This window comes from Pezoporus wallicus, unplaced genomic scaffold (assembly GCF_028554395.1).
Source record: "Pezoporus wallicus isolate ANWC-B61680 ecotype Strahan unplaced genomic scaffold, APGP_CSIRO_Pwel_v1 contig_5418, whole genome shotgun sequence".
Taxonomy (NCBI): Eukaryota; Metazoa; Chordata; class Aves; order Psittaciformes; family Psittacidae; genus Pezoporus; species Pezoporus wallicus.
Window position 1 is genome coordinate 1,672,332 of NW_026640709.1, and position 11,776 is coordinate 1,684,107.

An 11,776-nucleotide genomic window follows, 5' to 3' on the forward strand; every position below is an offset into this window, starting at 1 on the left:
TTCTAGTGTCAGTACAGTTTCAGTTGAACAAGTTCATGAGACAGTTCAGTCCTCAGACAGCCAAAGGGAACAGACAGTCAAAGGGAACAGACAGCCCAGCTGGTTCCCCAATGGAGGAAGAGCTCATCTCAGTCATGAAGATTCATCTGCTGCGAAAGAACTTGTAGTAGACCAGCCCGCCTAAGATGGCCAGCTCCAGGATGATGATGATGGACAGCAGCAACTTATTAGTGGCTATTCTAGAGTTAAAAAATAAAAATACAGAAATCCAAGATAGCTGGTTTTCCCTTGGTGATGGAAGCAGATTCCAGATCATTTGATCATCGCCTTCCCTAGTTCAGCTAGACCACAAAGTGTTATTTGGATAGCTCTTAACAAGCAGACAGGGACAAACTCAGTTTCTTATTCATGTTTTCCCTGGAAGTTCTACTTAAGTCTTCTACTTCAACAGCAGCAGTTCTGTTCCTCTTGCTCCCCACCCCACATAAATCAGATCATTCATTCTGCTCTGCATTCACCTAAGCAAAGAGGAAAACATCAGTTGAACTCCTGTGCTAAAAGCTGCATTGTAGTGCTTTTACTTGGAACTGTGTAGCTGAAGTAAAACAATAAAATCTCAAAATAATGTATTTCTACTATTGAAAAGTATACAGTTGTCAGAACTTACTTTAGCAATGGGTACGAGGGAAAAGAGTGGGTTTTTTGGTGATATTTCCAATGGGTTGGAAATATCTACTGGAAATACAGTCCAAAGAACTGGTTTATGAGGATAATTAAACCATGTAGTTAAGAAACTGTAAATGCACTTAAGCAGCCAAGGCTTTAGTCATCAAAATAGTACATGGTCAGGCTCAATTTCTCATGAGCCAGTTGAACTACTCTAGGGCATTCCTATGGGCTAAAAAGATTTGCCTGTGTCATCATTCACTCCCTTACTGCTGCAATGATTTATGGCACAGCTTTTTCTAACCTGAGTAATAAGGATCTAAAGTTACTATTAGCAATTCCCTGTAACTTGCTTATGGCCTCACCACAGTTTATCATGCGGATGGTTTAAAGACCCCGTATTATCCCAAACAAGCAGCATAAATTCAGTAGCGCTCCGCTACCTGCACTCCTTATGTAATCGACAGAAAGAAAACAACACAAATAAACATCTGCCCCTGGGCACACATTCTGTTTGCACACTGCCCACAACTTGCCCGCAGTTCCAGCTGACTCTGTTCTCTATTTTTTGCCTGAAAGCGGCAGGCAGCAATGCCACAGCCAAGTGCTGCTCTAAGTCAGCCACAGAACTCACCTCCTGGACATGGAACGTAGAATCTTGCGGCTCTTGCTCAAGTTCTCACTTGTATTCACCAACTAAAAATAAGCAAAAGTTACCTGTCAAATCTGCACCTGGAAGTAGCTGGTGCTGAAATATTGCCATTAATAACGGGACCAAAGCTTACCAGACATTCTCAAAATTCAGACAACACTGTTCTCTACACAATACAAGCTGGAAGCATTGTCTCTTTTCTCAGGGGGAAATAAAGACTTTCATGTGTACTTTCCCTTAGATGCATACAAAGACAGACATGCAATTTGGGGTCACTTTCTGCCCTTTTAAGTAAGTTCATCTACAAACACCAGGAAGTTGGCTGGAAAGCTGCTTTCATTGGATTTCATTTCATTATTCTAGTTCTTGACATCAGGAGAAAACAATACTGAGGTGCTCTCCCCTGTAGGTATCTGGAACCTTCTGAAATACTGTTCAATTCCTGGCAAAGAAGGAACCACGTTGTCTATGACCTAGCAGCTATGAGCTCTGAACTGTTAGTAAATAATCCATTTCAGCTTTGTAATGTTCAGAAATGAACTGTCAGGTATTTCTCAGTCAGCTATTAAGAAGCACAAAACTAAGTAAGATTACAGACAACTAAAAAAGCTGTTGTCTCACAGAGTCTAGATTCATGAGGCATGGCCCCTGGAGGTCTCTGGGTAAGATTTCACTATGGCCACCATCGTATTTTGGGCCCTTCTACAGTGATAATTTTATGAGCACAGCACAGAAAGGTGGCAGACAGATTTGGTCTGTAGAAACAACAGTTGGATTACCACTACTACAGAGGTCTTCGAGAGTGATGACTGACACATGGTTCCCACTAGACTAACACTGGATACAAAGCCCACAGTTTCTCTGCTTACTCTGCTCCTGGTGCGTTCCAGTTGCTCCCGCTGCTCCCCAAGTTCTTCGATTATATCAGTGCCAATCTGATCTGTTTCAGCAGCAATTCGGTGTGAGCGCTCAATGCTCTGACTGGCCCGGTTCAGGCTGTCCGTTCCCTGGAGCAGCAGCACTCTCTGTGACTGTAGATTAGTCTGAAAAACAACATATGCTTAACTTGAGCACAAAGACAGAGACAATAGGCTTCGGACATATTAAGAAGTTAGGATGTGACTCCTTAGGCCATCCGTTTGTGTTAGCTGTATGTACTTCTGATGTTAATTCAAGTAGCCCAGTTGATTTTGAAAGAGTTCTTGTTCATGTTCTAAGATTATGGTAAATTTGGTAAACCTTGAAAAATTGCCTTTGCAACTATTTACTTTTCCATCAAAGAACATCTACATGAAAATAGTATCTTTGCTTTCCAGATGTTAACTTTCCTTCCATTCATATCTAAATTCAGCCTTATTTGTGACTGACTGAGTTGGTTGCCCAGGAGATCATTAAGAGTTCACAGTCAAAAGGATTAGGAACAAACAGTAGTAACAGATGGACTGCTAAGTAACAAAGATCCTCTTCTCTAGCTAAGGCTGCTGGCACGAGCTTAAGAAATGTTTGCCGACCTCAGGGCCAAAAGGTAGCTCAAAATAAAGCATTTTCTTAAGCTTCAGAAAGTCTAAACTACCACTCTGCTCTCAGGTTTAAGAGGAACCAAAAACCAAGGTACTGCAGAACAAGGTACCAAGGAGAGAATTTCCCTCAAGCCTTCCTTATCTAAGGCAGGCAAAAAAGATGCCCACCTACACGAACTTGCTGTACAGGTGACACCACTCTGATGATAAAAGTCAATTTAGTCTCACTAGCTCAGACATATCTAAGCATACCTGGTACACAAATAAACTGGTTTATTTCTTGCACTGTAGCAACATATCCATAGGGAAAAAAGTGCTAGAGCATGACTTCTTATATGTTCTTGGAATTATTTCCACTGAGATTGCTTAAAAGAGAAATCTACCAGAGAACCCATACAGTGCATGATTCACACACTTCGCCAGTTTTGGAGACTAAAAGTAGATCAGTTCAACTTTCTTCTGAGTTCATGGCATCACTTCTCACTATTCTAGGGGAATGATTAAATGAAGCACTTCAGTACACAGTATTATGTAACTTACTAACCACATGGCATTCAAGGAGCTCCATTTTGATTCTACTCCTATCTTTGTTTTAGAACAGAAAATCTCTCCTTTTGAGTTCCAGGTGTTCTTTCTCCTCCCCGAGATATTCGTGTTATGTGCAGAGATTTATGCAGGGAGTTTTACAAGCACAGAAACTAAGTAGAATGAAGCAGAAACACTCTAAATGATACCTCTGGAATTTTTTTTTACAAGCACAGCAATGTTAAGTAAAATTTATATGTAATTCTCACACTCTGTTCATTTTCTGTGGAGAAGATTCCATATCTCATATCGCCTTGACTTCCAGAGCCCAGCCCCAAATCTGTGCTTCTCATCTCTCTCTGGAACATGGAGAGGTCTCTCCTGTAGGCCCGGATTTTGCTCATCATTTGGTTGTGGAATGGCAGAGGAGCAAACTTCAGCTCTTCCTCCATTTCCCGTAGCTTTAACAGAAGAAAATGTGTTCAGTTTTTAAAGCACCAGATCTATTCTTCACAGCAGCGATCCTCAAAACTCACCATCAGGTGAAGGGATTCACATTTTTTATGTGATTGAGCAAGGGGGATTAACCCCAAACCCATATATACCCCTCATCTAGTATCGAGTACACCAATGTCTCTGCCCAGCACTGTTCAGCCCACATGGATTTTCCGACGCACAATGCTTAAAATTTAAAAAAAAAATTATTTGCCAGCCTCAAATGTGTGATTTCTACCTGAAAAGTCACTCTATAACGTCAGAATTTCCAGTTCTCACTTTCATATAGCTTATGCATCTATAGACTGGGTATTAGTTTCTCACTGTCTCTATGCAGTAGAGATCTATTACTGCAGAGGCAGGCATGGCACTAAATTCACACTCAATCTCCAGCCTGGCAATGGGAGTTGGGATTTGTAAGCCCTGGGATTCTGGATGTGTGAATTTTCACATCACCTTTCAGTGACAGTTAAATCACAAAGTCACAATGGTTAAAGCTGCCCACCAGTACCAGCCCTCACAGTATGAGCTCAGCATCTTGCACATCACCTACACAGACACCTGTCAACAAAACCCAATAAGTTAGAGCAACAGAGCATCGACTCAAAAACACAAAAACACACTAACATGAAAACAAAGCTTAAACCACAATGTCTTGCTTAAAAAGACAAGTCACATGTTGGGTTTTTTCGTACTGTTCCATGTCTCTTGTGGCCCACAAAGTCGATATTATAGAGATTTTAAATATTCAAGGTCCCTGATATTAACTATCAGACTATTATAGAGAGATCAAATGGGTTTATACCAACATGAAGAAAGACAGAAGGGAAAAAGAAAAAAGGCAGCAGATTCTCTACATGCCCCCCTCCAATCTCTATCAATTTTAATTCCACCTCTGTCACTCTCCAATATCCACTCTCCAATATCCACTCTGATATCCAAACCGAGCACTGAAAGAAAGGCATGTAGGAGTACTCATATCTATCAATATACAGATATAGGCAACTGCCTTGACAAACACAGACACACCTATAAGATCAATTAATCAAGCATTAAAAAAATACAACATCCGCCTGTCATAATATGATCCATAAAGAAAGTAAAATCTGGAAGTAGTGTCCTTTGTGAGGCGGCAACATTTCAGGTGGCCAGGAAGGGCAGGAGCCTCAACTGGTGTTTACCGTTTCATTTGCTTCACGCTGTTTCTCATCAAACTCTCGAACCAGTTTTTTCTTCTCCTCTGTGAAGGAAAAAGTAGCACGTCAGAGGAATGACAACAGATCTCCAACTCAATCCACTGCAGACAAGGCAGCTGCCACAGACGGCTGATTACAGAGATCTCAGGTAAAAATTTACTTCAAACAGGAACACCCTGTTCTTATGACAACTTTCCAGCAGGGAGTGGGGGGAGAAAGCAGAAACCTCTCTTCCAAACACTGGCCACTATTTCTGGTACACATAAGAAGTCATTTTTCAAACCTGAAATATTTTCTTGAGCTATTACCCTCCAATCTCCACTGGCAGAACTGCAGGTTGAAAAACATGAGAACATCATTGCAGCAAAAACCCAACTTGACAACACCCTTTTGTAAATATGTCCTCTGCAAAAAGAGAAGTGGTTCTTAAACCACTGAGCTCCCAATGGAGAACAGCGAAAGGACTTGATGGGATCAGAAACATTTTTACACAGCTCCTCTCTTATCCATGACATTCTGTAGGTTTCCTATTCAGTCCAAATTCTTAAGAAGCCCCAGAATTTGAACTGGGAACTTAAGGCAGAATTAAAAATCACCTATGCTCTCCAGGAGTGCACAGAACTGTTGCAGACTAAGCTACATTGTGACTGTTAGTGTATCACACACTAACTGGTGTCAGGAAATGCAGTTTCACATCTCAGACTAAAAAAAAAACCAGTCTCCTCAACTTCTCCCATGATTTGCCACCATATACATCTGTGCCAACACGATTATTTTTGTAGCTGGGTTGCAAGTGAAATCATGGACCTGAACTGCAGGTAAACAGCCTTCAGAAGTCAGTATTTTGTTTCACACAGGTAATTTCACTAACCCGATTTAAGTAGTGCCCTCTCCAAACTGCTGCCTCGAACTAATTGAAACCCGGGGCAGGAGTGAAAAAGCAGCATTTTAACCTCCTCTGTGTCCCCCAGGCGGCTTAAGAACACTGCATTTACCAGCCAAAGGAACGCTAGTTGACAAAAGTCAAGTGGCAATGGCTTGAGACATTTTTGTCTATACGACAACAAGAGATCAGGCAACGTGGCTTGAAAGCATTACACTGCGTCTGGCCTAACAGAAATGCCAGAAACTATTGAGCAGTTTAATTCATATTAATACAGATTAAACGGTGACTTGAAGTACATCAAGAGAACTTTAATGCAGTAGAAGTAAAAGGCACCTAAGCCACAATAACATTACCCACATGCTCACTAACATTTAACTGATTTATTTCCATTCAATTAGAAACAGCTAGAAACAACTGAAAAATACAGCTAAATGAATTAACTTGGAGGAAATGATATTTGAAACTGATCCTGTTTGAAATGCCTTTTTACAAACTTGGCAGAGAAAAAAAAAAAGTTTCTAGAGCAAGGATTTTTTTATCTTGTTTATATGGAGCAAAAGAGCATTTTCAAATCTCTGCCCCTCAAAGATGTCCCAAGGTCGGTAGCAGATTCTGTCTCCTCTCAAGTCTGGAAGAATGCAAATCACCTTAAAAGAGCATGCAAAGCATCCTTCATTATTTCCTGAAGTTTTCAGGATTAGGTAACTTGAAAAACGAATCCTTCCCCATAAGTACAAGCAGCAAACAAAAAAAGGCAAGTGTAACACCTCCACCAGACAGATTCCTGACTTATCTTGAACTATCCTAGAAATACTTTCCAGAAATATTACCAGATGTTTGCAACAACAAATTTAAAAACCAGAACAATCGTGTTAAAATGTCGCAGCATGTCTGAAAAGTCAGTTTGGAATTATTTGTCATGTTACAACAAAACAAAATATAGACTCTTAGAATCATAGAATAGCTACGGTTGGAAAGGACCTTAAGATCATCAAGGTCCAATCCCCCTGCCATAGGCAGGGACACCTCACACTAAACCATGTCACCCAAGGCTTTGTCCAACCCAGCCCTGAACACCACCAGGGATGGAGCATTCACAGCTTCCCTGGGCAACCCATTCCAGTGCCTCGCCACCCTAACAGGAAAGAATTTCCTCCTTGTATCCAATCTAAACTTCCCCTGTGTAAGTTTTAACCTGTTACCACTTGTCCTACCACTACAGTCCCGAATGAAGAGTCCCTCCCCAGGATCCCTATAGGCCCCCTTCAGATACTGAAAGGCCAGCAGCCTCCATGCAGCTCCAAGCAGCCTTCTTTTCTACAGGCTTTCTCAGCCTATCTTCATACAGAAGGTGCTCCAGCCTCCACATCATCCTTGTGGCCCTCCTCTGGACTTGATCCAACAGTTCCATGTCCTTTTTATGTTGAAGACACCAGAACTGCACACAATACTCCAGGTGAGGTCTCACAAGAGCAGAGTAGAGGGGCAGGATCACCTCCTTTGACCTGCTGGTCACACTCCTTTTGATGCAGCCCAGGATACGGTTGGCTTTCTGGGCTGCAGGTGCACACTGACGCCAGCTTAAGTTTCTCATCGACCAACACCCCCAAGTCCTTCTCCGCAGGGCTTCTCTGAATCTCTTCTCTGACCAATCTGTAGCTGTGCTTGGGATTGCTCCGACCCAGGTGTAGGACCTTGCACTTGACATGGTTAAACCTCATGAGGTTGGCATCAGCCCACCTCACAATATGTCAAGGTCCCTCTGGATGGCATTCCTTCCCTCCAGGGTATCAACTGAACCACACAGCTTGGTGTCATCGGCAAACTTGCTGAGGGCGCACTCAATCCCACTGTCCATGTCACCAACAAAGATGTTGAACAAGACCGGTCCCAACACCGATCCCTGAGGGATGCCACTCGTTACTGGTCTCCAGCTGGACATTGAGCCATTGACCACAACTCTTTGTGTGCGGCCATCCAGCCAGTTCTTTATCCACCGAGTGGTCCATCCATCAAATTGATGTCTCTCCAATTTAGAGACAAGGATGTTGTGTGGGACAGTGTCGAACGCTTTGCACAAGTCCAGGTAGATGACATCAACTGCTCTACCCCTATCCATCAGTTCTGTAGCCCCATCATAGAAGGTCACCAAATTGGTCAGGCAGGATTTCCCCTTAGTGAAGCCATGCTGGCTGTCACCAACCACCTTGTTGATTTTCATGTGCCTTAGCATGCCTTCCAGGAGAGCCTGCTCCAAGATTTTGCCAGGCACAGAGGTGAGACTGACTGGTCTGTAATTCCCCGGGTCATCCATTTTCCCCTTCTTGAAAATGGGGGTTATATTTCCCTTTTTCCAGTTGTCGGGAACTTCACCCGACTGCCATGATTAAATACCTACAAGCATAAAATATTAAAGCATTAAAATATCTGCAAGCATTGCAAAAATTGCTGCCTTTAACTGCCCCATTTAAGTCCATTTCTCAGAATTCATTGCTCAGGACTTCCCAGCTCCATGGAGACGTGACAAAATTTTCCTTCACTAAGAAACTGACCACTCTCCACTCTGCAAGGAAACAAGCATTACCTAGAAGAAAGGGTATTTTTTCTTTTATGGTTTTTATTCCTGTTGACTGCCTATGAAAGGTTTCAAAGTTGTCATTTGCAGGTTTGAACATCTTTCTTGTTCCAAGCTTTCCGGATATGCTGATGAAGTGGTCCGTGATCCAGAATGTAACTCATTATTAACTGGAAAGCCAGGTAAGAAATGGAGCATTAAACTTTTTGAAGCCTGTGTAATTTGCCACAGGCCAGCATACGCTGAACAAGCCATTTCTATGATTTTACACCTAAACACATAAAATTGATCAGTTATGGAAGAATGACAAGACAAGGTTCAGAAGGTGGCTGAGATCCCCTACTCATTCTTGTGGTACAAGCCCCAAGCTTAACTACAGTGGCTCATGATAACAGTGTATCATTTTTCTCATATGAAGGAAGTAGATCAGGTGACATTGGTAAAATTCTCCTTGTCAGATGTCTCCCCTTTCTGTTTCTCAGAATATTGTCAATATCAAGAAGTTAATTGGAAGCACAATGCCAAGTCCTACACATAAGTATTCTGTCACTGTTTTACCTACTGCATGGTACAAAGAATAATTGTAAAATCAGGGTTTGCTTCCAATATAACTTTGTGTAGCTTGACAGATAGTGTTTTCTAATCTGTGAGTAGGTAGCACACAAACCAGACTTTTAAAATGGCAATTTAAAATACAAATCTTATCCAGTGAGTCTACAACTGATTGTGCCAATAAAAACTGCTTTTAATTCTGCTGGTGAGGTCTTAAAGAAGAGTCCAACAGTGACCAACCAATGCACTGCAATTTAGGCATCTCACCTAGAAACAGCATGAAGTGACAGCCAAATAACGACTCCTCCTCAGAGCTGAGGCTGAAACTAAACATCCAGCATTGAAATTTGTCAAATAAGAGGAGCAGCTCCAGAGAAATAAAGCAGCACACCTGCCTCTCTACTTTCCTACTTAGGGCTTTGCATGACCATGCCTAATACTCAAGAGCAAAGCTACCAGAATTTAACATCAACTGAAAAATAACACACAAGGAACTCAGCCTCAGCAAAGCTAACTGCCCCTACCAAAGAGGTGTCCAAAGACACACTGAATTCCTGCAACTGCTTTGGCAAACTCTCCCCCGCTCCCACATTTCTTACAGAGACTTTGCCCTCTCGGCTGTAAACCCGAGACTATCCATGTGGAAACATCCCAAACGCCCCTGCACCGGCCTTGCCACCAGCCCCAGCTACCCGTGGGGCAGCCAGCGGGGAAGTGCCAGCCAGGGAGCAAAGAGGGGAGGCACTTCCAGACCCCGCCGCGGCAGACCCCAGCGACAAGGAGGGAGACAGCAGCCGGTCCGGTCCCCGCGCCACCACACCCGGTAGAGCCCAGCCCGCCGATATCCCCCTGCCTCACCGGCCGCGCTGCCCCGCAGCCGCTCGGGGACGCCCCGCAGGTCTCCATGCAACCCCCTGAAGATCTCGTGCAGCCGCTCCAGGTGCTCCGAGGAGCCGGGGTCGCGGCCCGCCATAGCAGACAGCCACCTCCCGCCCTGCTACGGCTGCTACCACCCCCTACCCCTTCACAGCCCCGCTCCCTCGCGAGGCACTTCCGCCATCGGCGGCAGCTGGGGCCTCCCCATGGCCGCCCCGAACGCCGCCCGACCGCAAAACCGCCTGGCGACGCCGTCGGAAGGTTCACAACCCGCCGCGGCCTCCTCCCTGCGGGAGCCGGGAACTGCAGCACGGCTGAGGGAGACAGTGCTCGCCGGCGCCCGAGAGCGGCAGGCGCGGTCCTAGCCTACCGCGAGGAAGGGGCCTCGAGGCACGCACTGCCTGCTGGGAGATGTAGTCTCCCCTGGGAGGCGGCGGAGCGCAGGGAGCAGCGCGGCTCACCACCCCCAGCCTCCTGCTTCTAATGTTCTCTGGGGACGATGAGAGCGAGCGCGGCTGGACCTACCGCCGCGTGTCCCCGGCCCTCAATGCGTACTAACGTGTGCATCGTTTCATGCGTTTTGTTAGGGTTAGTGTCACAAACCCCGACGAGAGGCTGTGCAAACCTATGCGGAATGTCCCCCCAGGCCGCCGCCCCCGCCCTTTCTCTTCAGAGACTTCTCCGCCTATGAACTGGGCAGCGCAATTAGAGCGGCACTCCTGGGTTGTCCCGAGGGTCCTGCGCTGCCCGGGGATAAAAATGCAGCAGGCTCCTCGGTAGAATCATAGGATAGTTAGTGTTGGAAAGGACCTTAAGATCATCTACTTCCAACCCCCCTGCCATGGGCAGGGACACCTCACACTAAACCATGTCACCCAAGGCTCTGTCCAACCTGGCCTTGAACACCACCAGGGATGGAGCATTCACAACCTCCCTGGGCAACCCATTCCAGTGCCTCACCACCCTAACAGGAAAGAATTTCCTCCTTATATCCAATCTAAACTTCCCCTGTTTAAGTTGTAACCCGTTACCCCTTGTCCTATCACTACAGTCTCTAATGAAGAGTCCCTCCCCAGCATCCCTATAGGCCCCCTTCAGATACTGGAAGGATGCTATGAGGTCTCCACGCAGCCTTCTCTTCTCCAGGCTGAACAGCCCCAACTTTCTCAGCCTGTCCTGTAGAACCGGCCGCCCTCCTTCTCCCGGCGGGGGCACACCCGCGGCAGGCAGCGGGAGCCGCGGGGTGTCCGGTGCGAGAAGACCCTGGAGCAGCTGCCCCGCTGGTCAAAGAACAGGCCACGCCGGGACCACAAGGGGCCGCTGCTGAGATGCTCTGAGGGGCTGCCTGCTGCTGGCGGGGCGGGCCCAAGTGACAGGGGTGTGGCCCAGGGGACTGGGGCGGGCCCGGGGTTGCCGCCAGCACCAGCAGTGAGCATGGAGCGGGTGGCGGGAATGGCCACATGCTGGGGAGCGGCGCTGGGGGCTGTCGTCTCCGTCCCCGTCCTCTTCCTCGTGGCAGCGCCCTACATCAGGTTTGTTTTACAGAGCGCGGCCCTAGCCCTTCACACTTGCGCTGGTAGCCACGGGCACCCCGCCGCACCGCACGGCGGTCAGGTCTACCTGCGTGCTTGTGTGACGAGTACTATTCACGCGTCTGCAGCTCCAGCTCCTGAGTAGCACTAACGCGCTCGAGGCAGGAGCTGGGGCTCGGCTCAGCCCTGCCACCGCCGGCAGCGCCTGCTTCGGTGGTTTCCCCGGCCTCCGAGCCGCCCGGAACTCACTCTGGGGCCTGCCTCGGCCCGCGGTCCCGGCCGGGTGCGGAGAAAATCGGAC

The 11,776-nt window shown here is 46.3% G+C and overlaps 1 protein-coding gene across 2 annotated transcripts; it reads right to left on the reverse strand.

Annotated features, from left to right (window-relative positions):
• Positions 1–95: 95 nt before the first annotated feature.
• VTI1B (vesicle transport through interaction with t-SNAREs 1B) lies at positions 96–10,109 on the reverse strand. 2 transcript variants are annotated; one of them, XM_057420035.1, is made up of 7 exons: positions 9,926–10,061; positions 5,338–5,459; positions 5,040–5,098; positions 3,633–3,824; positions 2,188–2,361; positions 1,301–1,362; positions 96–239 (listed from the first exon to the last, which is right to left on the reverse strand). In XM_057420035.1, exons 2-7 carry the CDS (start codon positions 5,411–5,413, stop codon positions 143–145), a joined length of 660 nt encoding a protein of 219 aa, XP_057276018.1. In that variant the 5' UTR covers positions 5,414–5,459; positions 9,926–10,061; the 3' UTR covers positions 96–142. The 2 variants fall into 2 exon arrangements, with proteins under 2 accessions (XP_057276018.1, XP_057276017.1); XM_057420034.1 differs by lacking the exon at positions 5,338–5,459 and having other exon boundaries at positions 9,926–10,109.
• Positions 10,110–11,776: the final 1,667 nt, after the last annotated feature.

Coding starts and splice junctions, on each gene's coding strand:
- VTI1B (XM_057420034.1), bottom strand. CDS start 10,040: ATGGCGGGCCGCGACCCCGGCTCCTCGGAGCACCTGGAGCGGCTGCAC. Junction 5,099..9,925: donor GCTGCGGGGCAGCGCGGCCG/GTGAGGCAGGGG, acceptor TTTCCTTCACAG/AGGAGAAGAAAAAACTGGTT. Junction 240..1,300: donor CTACGTTCCATGTCCAGGAG/GTGAGTTCTGTG, acceptor TTTTAACTCTAG/AATAGCCACTAATAAGTTGC.